The sequence below is a fragment of the Cyprinodon variegatus genome, unplaced genomic scaffold (assembly GCF_000732505.1).
Source record: "Cyprinodon variegatus isolate N-32 unplaced genomic scaffold, C_variegatus-1.0 Scaffold371, whole genome shotgun sequence".
NCBI lineage: Eukaryota > Metazoa > Chordata > Actinopteri > Cyprinodontiformes > Cyprinodontidae > Cyprinodon > Cyprinodon variegatus.
Genome location: NW_015150824.1, coordinates 805,934 through 819,671, shown reverse-complemented (window position 1 = coordinate 819,671; position 13,738 = coordinate 805,934). Strand labels below are relative to the sequence as shown.

The 13,738-nt window shown below is 36.0% G+C and overlaps 1 protein-coding gene across 1 annotated transcript; it reads left to right on the top strand.

Annotated features, from left to right (window-relative positions):
- The first annotated feature begins 1,826 nt into the window (after window positions 1-1,826).
- pln (phospholamban) lies at window positions 1,827-12,159 on the top strand. Its single transcript, XM_015386554.1, has 2 exons — window positions 1,827-1,946; window positions 10,736-12,159. The coding sequence occupies exon 2, from the start codon at window positions 10,857-10,859 to the stop codon at window positions 11,016-11,018; it is 162 nt and encodes a 53-aa protein (XP_015242040.1). The 5' UTR covers window positions 1,827-1,946; window positions 10,736-10,856; the 3' UTR covers window positions 11,019-12,159.
- Window positions 12,160-13,738: the final 1,579 nt, after the last annotated feature.

Genomic DNA, 13,738 nt, shown 5'->3' with positions numbered 1-13,738 from the left:
TTAAGTAATTTTAACTTATTTTTACATCGGTTTTGTAGTGCAAAGACTAGAAAATCATGTCTTTTTTAAAAGATAGACTTAAAAAATCATGTATAGAAAAGATTCATGATTATAACAAAACTTTAAAAGGGTTAAAAGTTTAAAACTTCTAATTAAATGCCTTTCGCATATTTTTTTATGTTCAGATACAAATACAGAAAGCTTTAAGATTTTTCTAGCTAAGAAACACATTCAGAACATGCCCATCTTATCAATCAAATGTGATTTATCTTATTATAATGCAGGATTTGTAAATTAAATTAGTCACACATAAAAAATAAATGTGATTTTTAAGTCCCTTGTTCTAAATATGGGCTAATTTATTCCAAAAACAATGTCCTTCACATTGGACCTCATAGTTCCTATTATAATGTGGTACAAACAGGCTGACTTTAGTGATGCTCAGAGGAAATTTAACCACATTTGTTCAAGCTACAGACATATGTTTCAATGTTTTTTCTCTGGATTTGGCATACAAAGTAGCCAAAGTAGAGTTTATTTTTGAAAAGAAAGAAAAACTGTGACTTACTGGGTAAAGTAATGGTGCCCTCAAAGGCCATGGAGTCAAAATTTGCTACATGCAACTCAGCTTGTCTCTATCTGGTTTGCACGTCTGGAGATGGAGATAATAGCATATTAATTTTTGCAAAAATGCTAAATATTACCTGAACCTCTTTCATTCTCTATGTTCTGATTAACCCAGTCCATTGTATTTCCTGCTATATGTCTGCGGTTGGATGTGCTGCTAGAGGATGATGCTCCTCTAGAAATTACCTGTATTATTCCCCATCTATCTTCCAGCCAGGAGCTCATCTGCCTGGCTGTGTGTTTCCTGGACGGCCCCGCCTGTGGAGCTGCTTGACAGTTGCCTTTTGTATCTCTGCTTCTTTCTATATGTCTGCTTCTGTCTCCTTGAACTCCAGTTGGTCTCGGCAGATGGCCGCTCACACTGAGCTTTGTTCTGATTGAGGTTTCTTTCTGTTAAAATGGGTTTTTCCTCTCAACTGTCACTACGAGCATGCTTGGTGTAAGGGATTGCCTTCAAGCAAATGAGTCGATGCAATCAGCTGGTTTTCCTTAGATAGAAATCTTTGAACCAATTAGACTGTAGGATTTGCTTGAATTGTCTTTGTAAAGTGCCTTGGTGCTTTATAAATTAACTGATTTGAACTGAATTCCACTAGCTTCAACCTGCCTCTCTGTTCCAAATGAAAAGCCCCACCACAGCATGATGCTGCCACTATTGTGTTTCACCATTGGGGGATGGTCTTTTCGAGCTGTAGCCTTTAAAGATCTCCGACTCCCTCTTTTTCATTATGCTGTCTGTTTTCTAACGCCCTCAGGCCCTTAAACAACAACTGCAATTGTACAGACATTAAATAATATGTGTTGTGTTTTCTTAAGGCAGTCTGGATCAGCTTTTGTTGGCCACGTTTACGCAAACAAGCCTTTAGTTCAACTTTGCTCTTTATATTTGAATAAAAACACATAAATGTGGTTGGATATAAAAACAACTTGCTGTTGACCTTGGCAGTAAGCATTCACCACTCATATCTAATAATGACGACAGTCATTATTGGCTTATCAGGTATGTTTTTAAATATACATATACATATATACAATATTACGCCTTGATATATATATATATTTTTTTAGGAGTTATCTCTTATTCGACAAAAAAAATGAATTTCAAAAATGAAACTGAGCAGCATATTGACTTCAACAAATACAAATTTGGTATCCTGGCTCTACTAAACTCCTGACTGGGATGTCCTGCCTTCCCCTTTCTCTCTCTCTCTCCCTTCCTCCCTCTCTGCTCCTCTTTCTCAGTGTTTTCAGCCTTGGCAAGTGCTGCATATCTGACATTTCTAGCTCCAGCTCTTACCAGCTCCATCGACATCTGCAAGGTAAGACGCAGCATCCTCCAAAAACTTTGGCTTCCCCATTTAGGAAATTTAATATATTTCTAAGACAAGTGTTGAGTTTGACTGAAAATAATAATAATAATAATAACAGAAGTTAGACTTGATCTTTTGTTGTTTTTTTTAACTCTGCTGGTAAAAAGAGGCAAATGTTAATAGGATGTCGGACACTATGAATCACTGCCTCTTGTAAAAAAAGTCACTGTTCACTTTAGAGTAAACAAAGCTCTGAAGAGAGGAGCAGCAGGGGGATGGAAACTGGACTGAACCTCCCAGAGGGATAAACACTCACTCCCTAGATTCCCAAACAGCACATGATTTTATTTTGGAGGAGCCAAAATCAGCTGAATCTAATCACATCATTTATAAAGAAAAGATGTTCGATTTCGCTTAAATGCTCGTTTCATTAGATAACTATGAATTTTAATGGCAGAGTTGGTTGTTCAGCTCAGTGAAGAATAAGCGTTTTGTTTTGATTTGCAGCGTCCTGTGAGAAGCTTGCTCTATCGTGTTTTATGACCTTAGATTGAGGCGCAGCTCACAGATGGAGAAACTATGCCAGAGTCTAATCACATAGCTGTAAACTGGGGTTCATTCCCCCCGACACATTACTTCTGTCTTTTGCTCTTTCGTCACTTTTATGTTTCAGATCATAGGGCTAATTTTATTGGCGGTCAGATACAAACCGACTAAATAGGAAATGCAGTTTTTAAACCATTATTTAAAAGATGAAGGGCACAAACCAACTGGAGTTTGTAGTTGAAATCTTTTAAATTCTTAATTCAGTCACATTTGAAGGTTTTATTAACAGGACCAAACCTGTGATGCATTTGCATCTCCTTTACATTGAATTCTGGGATTTAATAAGGTCACTTAAAAGACTAAAGGTGGACTCTCTGGTTTGGTTTTAAATTATCGTCTTTATGTGGAACTTTTTTGTACTTGGGCTTAAATCATAAACTGATATATATATAAAAAAAACGGATCCTATAGGATTTTACCCTGAAGCTGTAAAGTAGTTCCAGAGTGCAACCTCAACCAGCCATGTATGGCTGCAGCCCCAACCGTAGTCGTTTTGGTGATGCTTTTTTTCTAAAAGTTTAACTTTTCTGACAAGATTTAGGATAAGCTTTTTAGCCAACTCTTATTTTTACCTCATCAGTCCATAGAAAAGTTTTCTGGGGATCAAAATTATGTTTCTGGCAAATATGAGACATTTGCGGCTTAGTAATCAACAGCGGTTTTGGCTTTGAAGCTTTCCCCATTGACGCTATTTCTCTCTCATTGTGTTTCCTATTGTTAAATTGCTTCTGACGCTAAATAAGACGACAAAGGCATGAAGGGCGTTAAATGTTGTCCATGCAGAGTGATTCTGGCAGATTACCTACAGTATCAGAAGCTCAGCCATTGCAAAAAGGATCTACAAATAAGTCACAATTTCTTAAATTAAGTGTATTTACTCTTAATTTGAGTAGTTAAATAAAATAATTAGATAATATGCACTTGAAATAAGAAAATGCAATTGCTTTTTTTCTTATTTTAAATGTAAAGTGTCTTGTTCCATTGGCAGTGTCTCATTTACCTCCTCAGTTTAAGTACAAAAGCATTTATTTTAAGAAAAAAAATACTTATTTTTATTTTTTTAAGTGAGCTGTTCATGTTTGCTTCCTTTCGAACCTACTTCAAGTCGTTCAATAAGTTCTATTTAAGTGATTTCTTAAAAAAAAAAAAAACTCTACTGTTAAAAAAATTTATATAATAATCATGAAATAACAATTTTGGACGGATTTTTCACAAACGTTGAGGTAGATTAGCCTCTCTAACTCCATTAAAGACATAATCAGGGGAAAACGGAATTTTATTGTTAAATCTGTTATCTTTGTTGGATATTAAAATCATTTAGGTTTCTAAAATGTTTCATTTTGTCAAGACAATGATTGCAAAAAAAAAAAAAAACATATGCAAGAGAGGAAGAACTGTTTCAGATTAGACCTGTTATGTTTGTCAATTTAGACGAAAATTTTTTTAGAGTTCATTCATGATTAAACAAACATTTTCACAAAGGGTGAGACTGGTTTGAAGAGCCTTTTATCTAAAACAGCTTTTTATCTTTACACTCAGTCAATTTTTTTTATATTATTTGTTGGATGAGCTGAAATATTTAGATGTGACAAAAAAAAAATCTAGGATTCTAAAAATATATATTTTGTTTCTTTAAATTTTCAGACGTGCAAAAATTAGCACCTGACAGATGGAATCAAACATGCTGTTGACCCAGTTTGAATATCAGCTCGGCATCAGAGCAAACAGCATGTCTCTAACCTAGATCCCTCTGAGCTGTCACTCTGGTTAATGCGTTACAGTTCTTCACAAATACAGTATCATCAGACCAAACGCACTCCTAATGTTCCGTAGATTGAGCGCAGAGATCTGGTAGGGATCTGTTTGAACCCGTTTGCCTCCTCCTGTAACGCTGGAGAAACAGCTGCGTGTGCTGACACATGCAGATAAGACACACCGGGGGAATGACTGGCATCTTCAGTGGGATTCAGCTCAGAGTGGCATGGAAATGTTTGAGTGAAACTTTGCAGAAAGTGACATATTTAAAAGAGATGTCATCCTGTGTGTTGCAACAAATGTATTGAACCACTGGCAGGGATGGATACAAGTATACTGCTTTAAAAAACAACGAAAAAAAAAAAAAAAAACAGGTCTGGGGTTTCATCCTAATATTATGAAATATCGGGAAATCTGCCGTTGTACAGATGCTCTCTATGTTCTGCCTCCATGTAGCAACCTGATCCAATGAGGAGAAGCAAGCTTTCCCCTAAATAGTCGGTTTGAGGCTTATGGGTTACTGCCTGAGCTGTAAAGTGAAGATATAATTCAACTAGAACCTGTCTGACAACATGAAGTAGGCTACAAGGTAATATAAGAGGAGAAGAGGACAAAGATCACTGACATATTTCTGTTTAGAAATGTGTGTATAAAGACATTGAACTTCCACAAAAAGGCTGACCTACTAAATAAATACAAGACTGATTCAAGACCAAGAGGTCAGAACATCACAAATGAGTTAATGATTTACCTATATAAAGATAAAAATGGCCAAAAATGGATTCCATAGAAGAGGTCAAAGGGCAAAATCACTACATGCCTGTCATTCATCCAAAAAAAGCATCTGGATGATCTCCAGGATGCTAAAGGAGATATTCTGTGGACACACAAGACAACAGAAGACCCTTCTGGGAGTTGTCGCTCACATCTGAAATGAAATCAACCTTATATTTCAGAAAGATGACTTCAAACCTACAGGTAAACATGGTGGTGGTAATATGATGCTACTCCTTCCGAAGTTAAGAGGCTTGCTGCGATTAATGGTAACATGAACTCTGCTGGTTATCAGAAAATCTTACAAGGAACTTTACAAGGAACCAAATCCGAATGGCATATAGGTACAGAGACCTGGCTGCGGAAAGAGCATGTCAATTCAGCTTTCTGCAAAAAAATTTTTTTACTAACAATGGCAGGATTTAATTTTCTAATGTAAATCAGGGTAGGTTGGGATGGCAAAAACAGGTAAAATCTGCAATATGCTGTAAATCACTAACATTTATAAATATAATAATACTTATACTTAAAGTAATTATAAAGCTAAAACAACAAAAAATATTTTACCTGAAGATTCAATGCTGTGATAAAATACCCACAGTGATTTTTACCCCTTAAAGCGGGCATACAGTGTAAGATTTTTTGCCTTTTTATGCGAGAATTCTTTCGACCGGGCCGAATCAGCCTCATTGTGCGTCTTGCGTCATATAGTACACAGGGGGTAACGAAGGGAGATCAGCCTCTCGGGACCGCCTCCTGATCAGGAATCGTAAGGTCAGGAGGAAATCAAACCTGCTAGAAATGCAGTTGTAGGCGATCGTTGGAAAATCCTGCAGTTGAAGTAGAGCTATGAGTGTGTCTACGACCCGATTTACCAGAACCTGACGCACTGCGCATGTGCAAACAAGAGAGTTCTTCCTCTTCTTCCAGATAGACCATTCCGACCATCTCTCGGCGCCAAGACCGACACATGTTTTTTGAATGTACAGCATGAGTATTTAGGTCTCATAAGAGCATCAGGAATTACAGAATACGAACATACATCGCTAGCTGTGAACTTTTAAACTTTGCAGTTTCGTTGTACAGTTTGAGCTGAGAGCAAAGATTGAAAATATCGTACAGTGTATTCCCAGCTTAAATTTAGCATTTTCAGTTTCTACATTGATGATTTATCCTGAATACAAAGAACTTATGTCCACTGTTAAGAAGGGTAGAGGATCACTGATGCTGTGGGACTGTTATTTTTTTTCATTTTTAAAAATCCATTGGAACATTATTTAATAGTTTGAGATACCAGAATATTCGATTAAAATCTGATAAAGTGCACCAGTAAACAGTAAATCAGATGCTACGAGGTCTGTTACATGAATAATGATCCAAAACAAAAGGCTAAATCAACACAGGCTGAACTTAAGAGATGCATGAGGATCAAAGTGAACCTATTACTTCAAACATCCATCTAAATCAGAGAGGAATGGTAATAGATATCTCTAGACTTACACTCCAAGTGTTTAAAAAAATATGGTTCATTATTACTTTATTGCCATATGCAGTTGAATAGCTTTTTCAAGCTTTTTTTTAATCTTTTTGTCAACACTGATTCTTACTAATGTTAGACACAAGAAGTTCACATTTCAGGATGATGACAACAACAAATTTTACTTAAGACTTTAAGGGCTTAAGTATGCTGTTGTTTACTAAAGTTTGTTTATAGGAATTTGTCTTTTTTGACATTTATTTAAAAAAATGACTTATTGCACTGTAAGCCAATTCTTAATCTATTTCTGGTTGTTTAATTTAGTTATTTGGTATTGTTGTCTCTTATCATACAGATTTGTTTTGCAGTCACTCACATTTGCACAAAAACTTTGTAAGACAGTAAAAGGAAATTGATTTTTTTTTAGTTTTCAATGTTTTGTAGGCAATTTATATAAGCAGCTTTTGCTGTGGTTTGAAATTATATACATTTTTGCACTTTGGCTTTGGTAAGGAAACGTTAAATTTAAAGTTCATGTGAGGGAACTTTGAATGTTAATATTAATTTTTTTTACTAAAGTCAATTTCATTCGTTTTTTAGCTAATGCTGTCAAGGTTTGTTGGAGGTTTTCATGGACTCAAATGCAGAGATAAGGAGACAGAGAAGAGTTTTGCTTTAATAAAAGTTCCAGAGGCAAAAGAGGCAAAAATCAAAATACGAAAAAGCAAAAAACCAGGAGATGCCAGAGAGACTCACACACAGGGAGACAAGTAACAACAAAGCAGCCAAACTGACAAGAAACAAGCAATGAGGAACTGCAGAGGTGGTGTATATACGGGGAACAGAACAAAGGATGGGCTAATGAGCCGATATGGGGCAGGTGTAAATAGAAGTAACTATAAGGGAGCTAGGGGAAAGAAAACTGGCACAAGGGGGCAGCAGAGAGTAAGTCAAGAAATACAAAACAAAATGAAAAAGAAACCAACGGACAAGAAAACACAGAATGACATAACTCAAAGTGGAACTGAAAACTTTAAAAGAAACCCAAACAGAAGTACAAAAAGGAAGAACCATAACAAATGCCTTCCATATCCAAGTAAATTGTGACTGTGTGATACCCTTAACTAAATAGAAAATCGGACTGAATCGTGAATCGAATAGATTTGGGAAATCTGAATCGATACCCAGCTTTATTCTTTATTAGAGGAAGCCACCCATTACTGTATAAAGGACCATCTACACATGTAATTAAGTCTTTAAATGGTTCTTTAACAATATTCCTTGTACCGGTATGTCTGCTATGAAGGAGGGGATGTGTAAGGGAAGAAAAGAGGAAGAACACAAACATTACACAAGGCAAAGGTGAGAAGGAAGATGGGAATGACGAAATAAATGGAGGTAGAAATGATTGAGAGCACATGGAAGGAAAGAAGGACAAGAGAATATAAAGGAAGGACACACAAAAAGAGGAAAGATACAGTATAAGCAGCAAGTCAGGAAAGGACATAAAGGAAGGAAGTTGGAGGGAAAGAAGTTTATAAAATTTAGACAATATTCTTAGGGAATGAAGTCTTAAAATAGAAATGCTTTTCTAATATTCTGTTTCTATGCATAATCAGGCCTGAAAAAAGATCCTAAAATTTGACTCCATCTTTTTCCAGCTTGATAGAACCACATCTTCAGATAATTACCTTCTCTACACACCAATAACCTTATTTGTGAAGTTCTTCCTGTTCTGATTGCGGCTGGGATTCGTTATATTTAGGAACTTTGAGTCAAAGAAAAATGTTAGGGTCAGTCCCAGTCCCTCTGTTCTCAGACACCAGATCCAAGTTCTCAGATCATCATAACCATGACGCTGCAGTCATTTATTAAACATTAAAGTCAGAGTCAAGCACAGCCCTCCTGTAGCCCATCCCCTAACTTGACTGCTGCAGTTGCTCGGATTCGTCTTCCTGTGTTGCTTTTCACTGTTTCTTAACAACAGATGAAGCAATGGCCCACAGAGAGAGCAGCTGTTTGATCCTCTGAAATGAGAGGTGAGAAAACAAAAAGAGCAAACAGCCAACCAAATGACTACCAGACCGTTTTTGGCAGAGTAAAAAAAAAAAAAAAAAAACAGCTTTAAGGGAGGGATTAAAATGTTCAGATCCATGCAATGGTTTTGACAGATCTAAACATCTCTCGTCTGACTGACAGGAAGCCATAAGTCACACAGACATAACCCCAGAAACCCAAACATGTAAGCAAACAAGCTGAAAGTGCATAAAATGATAAAGCTGTTCTGTATTTATGGTAAAAATTAAAAAGCTGGTATTTTTCCTGCTTCTATCAAACAAAACACTAGATGATGCCAGAAAAAAAAAAACATAACACATTTTAAAAATGCTCAGTTTAAAACAGTGGCGGTTCTAGGTAAAATTTAACCGACAGGTCAGTGTTTTTTCACAGACAAAATGATAACTTAAAAAAATAACAGAACAAGAGCGCATTTCTTAGTTTATTCATAAAGCAACCAATCTATAGTTTCTTTCATTTCTGAATAATTGTTCAGGTAAATCGTATTTTTATCCTCAATTTGAGCCAGTAAATAAAATGAGCCGCCCAAGGAAGGATGATTTTAGCCGTCAAAAGAAGATAATTAGTGATTGTTTATTAAAAACAACATATTAATCATCTTATTCCATCTGCAAATTGCCTTGCCCCTCTGCTAAAATCAAATCAGTGTATACCATATATCAAGAAAAATGGCTTAGTTTAAATTATTGCAGTTTATGTGTTCAGCACAGGTTCTGCAGGGCACAGCCCCCTGTTGGTCCCCGTCTGAACCCGCGCATGTTTAAGACCTGTAAGAGGGACTCTTAAAAGTGAAATAAACAACCAAAAAATTGTATATAATCTACAAGGAATAGTGTAGAGGTTGGATAGAACTAAATGCAGGATTGTCATTACCTGTAAGGAACACTGTTCAATGCTGGAGAAGATGGTAAGGTTTACCAACAAGCAGAACATACAGCTACAGCTACAATGGAACAGCTCAGAGCAATGCATGTTCAATTGGTAGAACGGCCTAGTCAAAGTCCAGAACTAAACCCTTGGCAAAACTTGAGAACTGATGTTCACAGACGCTCTGAAGCAGAAAAGGGAAGATATAAATGCATGACAAACTTTAACTTTTAATTTACAGCTATGCATCTTTCTCCTTCCCAGCAAAACAATGCATATTTGGATGATTGATAGCATGGATTTCTCAAAAACATGAAGCAAAAACACAAAAGGGGCATTAATTATTTTAGAGACAAAGAGCATTAAAACTTCTTGGAAAAAGAAGGAAATAAAATGAGGATTTTATTACTAGATTCAGCTCATAGATGAAAGGCTGCATAGTTTCTGAATCAGGCTCAACACATTTTATATCCAAAAATCTCCAAAGAGATGGAAAAAATTAACTGAGGTAAATTTAATATTTGACTCTTCCTCCAGGACAGCATGAAAATCCCATAAATGGAAGCATTAATGTTCTTAAACTTGAAATGAATCCCTCCTCCGGGACTGAGGCAATGTGAAAAAAACATGTTTACCCAAAGCATGAAAACAGATGCAACGAAGTCTTTTGCAGGAAAAATGACAGCAAATCTGATCCCCTGCCTAAGTATCAACAATGGGTAAGTGGCTACAGACATTAGAGGGAAAAAAAGGCTAAAAGGCTGGTAAATTACATCCACTAAGGGGTGCTGCTGTTACTCTTTTAGAGTTAAAAATAGAAAAGGGTTCATCAGTGCACCCGAACAAGTGGTTAGCAGAAACCAGTGGTGCAGAAGCTCGGTATCTTTACTGCTCTGATCCCAGGAAAGCCCCAGTTCAGCTAGCAAAACCACATCAAAGCCCAGTTAGGCCATGCAGTGCTTTGTCCTTTTTAATACCAGTTGCAACAATGGCTCCAGCACTTTCTGCTCTTGACATTTCTCCAGACAGAGCAGAGATTAACACTTCACCAGGCCTCAGCTGGCGCCCGTTTGCAGCTCTGTTATCATCCCACCCGGCTCTGCCGGGCAGAAAGGTCACATATCACATAGGCACCACACCAAAGAGGCTGGTTTTGTTACCTGTCACTGAAAAGCATGAAGACAATGTGAGAAGAATACTAACACAGACATGATTTTTATGTTTATCTTTTAAATACTAGAGAGAAAAGGGAAAGAGAGGACAAGAGAAACCAGAGCGTGCCTCCAGCATCGACAGCCGGAGTGAACCGCCTCAGCTCCTGAACCCCAGAAGATCTACAGATCCACCTCCCAGTCGCCCTCATGGAGCGTGTCCAGCACATGACAAAGTCGGCCATCCGTCGAGCATCTCAGATCGAGGTGACCCCTCAGGCCAAGAGGAACCTGCAGGAGCTGTTTGTCAACTTCACACTCATCCTCATCTGCCTGCTTCTCATTTACATCATCGTCCTGCTGAGCAGCTGAGCGCAGAAGGGACACATGGCAGAGCTCACGCACTGAACGAGGAGATTTTCTGATGAAGATTTTTCTAAATAGGTCAATATAGTAATATTTCTATTATTTAATCCAAAGAAATCCATTAGTTCAACCATCGCTTGTTTGACTTGTCTGTATGCACAGCATTATTCTACATACACTGTGTATAAGCAATATTGAACATGATGCACATAAGATGGAAAACATTAATCATGTGAGGTTACTTCCTGTTACATCACTTGCACTGACCTTTTTATTGTCTGCACTGACTGAGAGACATGAACTTCACAGCTGCTATCGTTAACAGTATAAACACACAGCAGCCTGTTTGATTTGATATGATGGCTGATTCCTGATTATTTTAACCCTTAAATGCTCTTCAACATCTGCTCCTGCGTGTCCTAGAAATGGCTGCAAAAGCATCATAGATTGATTTTATTTTTCACACCAGACATCTTTTTAAAACTTCAGGCTTCAATATCTTTGTTGCATATTTATATTTGTGAAGTTTAAACTCATTAAAGGCCAATATGTTTACAGAACTGTGCATTTTTATTACCAAAAAATAAATGTTAGAATTAATACTTTAATGAATATACGCCCTGTAGTTGCATTTTAAAATGAAACCTTAAAATAGATCCTTAGAACAAAAATATTTCAAGTTACCAAAAAGGTCTATAAAATTATTTGGTAATTTGCTATAATTTTCCCTAATTTTTATTCATATTTCAAACTAATATTCTGGGATTTTACTAAAGGCCTGTATGTTTGCATAGCTTCATGCTTTTTAAATCAGAACATAAACAAAAACAAATTATCAGCAGCTGAAATATTTACCATTAAATGCTTTGCATATAAATAATTCAAAACAACACCTAACTATCCAACATCAGTGACTGAATCAGTTCCATAAAATGGTTAAACATGTTGACTTTTCTTGCAAGCTTTGAACATATAAACAACAGCACCATCTGGTGGACAAACGCCATATAAAATTCTTGCAAAACCAAAACTGAACAGAAATGGATGCTTAGCTAGATAAATGTGGTATCCAAAGTGGTATTTTAAAATTATGTTTTTTGTTAATAGCTAATTCAAGGAACTGTGATGACAATTAGATGTTTTTTTTTTGTTTTTTTTTTTAAGTTTATTTAAAATCGCTTGAAAAAAATGAAAAATCCAAAAGTTTAATGCAGGATCTCCAGAAAATGCTGCTTCAAGCATTTATCTAAGATTTCTGTAGTACTGCGGTGGCTGTAAAGTTATAACTCTGGCTAGAGCAGCGAAAGGCAAAACCATCTCTAACAAGAAGGGGAAAAGAAGAGCTGTAGCTCAATAGTTTAATGGAAACAAAAGGAGTAGGACCTAAGAAGCTAATATAAATGCTATAAATTAGCCTTTTAATTCTAACTTTAATATATAACTGACATGGTTTGTTGCAGAGATTTACCTGATTATTAAAATATAAACATCCATGAGTGCTAGCAGCACATATAAAACATAATTAAATAATTTATTAAGAAAATAAAGAGGGTTTAAATTGTGTTTTGAAGCAAACTAAACAAATCAGCTAAATAATAGCCTATTGAGTGAAAAACAGTGACTTTGGCGCCACCTAGTGGCAGGTAGCTGATGGTTGAGGAGCGGTGTGTCATGGAAGTTGAAATTTTCAAATATAAATTGTTATTTCAGCAAGTTGGATGTTTTTAAAATGTGTTTTGGGCAAAAAATGCAGAAATTTAAAAAAGGACTATTTAAAAAAATGTCTGTACATATTTTTGTGTTTAATAGTCCTCATTTTATTGCAAAAAGTTTCCAAATATACAAAATTGGGGATTCATTTTGCAGAAAAAGTAAAGAAGTTAAATCCTTAACTCGCATGATAATAATGTTATATAAATTCAGCTTTTCATACCAACATGACTTTCCTAAAGAACGAGAAAATGTTTTAATGTCCCTACTTCAATGTTTGTAAGACAACTCTGATTTCCAAACTTTTAAAAAACTGAATAAACACTGATTTAGAATTTGAGTTGTATGTTTTTTTTTTTACCTGGGTTTCAGCTAGAAGCGATGGTACCTGCTCTATGGAATACCTCACATGGAGTACCTCATGCTTATTTAGGCATAAAGGTGGAGGCATGAATCTGTGTGACGTCTCTATACCAAGGGAGTAAAATCTCAGGACATCTGTAATAAAACATCAAGTTCCTCCAACAGAAAATATATATATATATATATATATATATATATATATATATACTAGATCATTAGTGGGACAACACAGAAATTTCATAATATGCAAAATCAGTGTTTATCAAAGGTCATTAAAACCTCTGGATCAGAAGAGTGCCTCGAAGCAAGCAGGTCTTAGGTTTGAATCCCAGGTTTGGTTCCCCCCGTTTACTCCCCTTCTTCAATCAGATACAGTACATGCTGGTCCTACTATTGACAGCCTATTTAGAAACTTAATTCAGTCAAATTGATCAAAACTTATCAGAAACAAAGACACATAACTAAATAACCAAGAAATATAATTTGAAAACAGACACCAAACAATAAAGTAGAATAAATAAACTACAAATGAACTAGATTATCCACAAAAAAATAAAAACGTAGTTAATTAACAAAAAAATTATGACCATTAGGTCTAACCCCTTCATTGGAAATGTGTGCATCTCCATTGTTCTGCTTGGCTCCATGTCTTC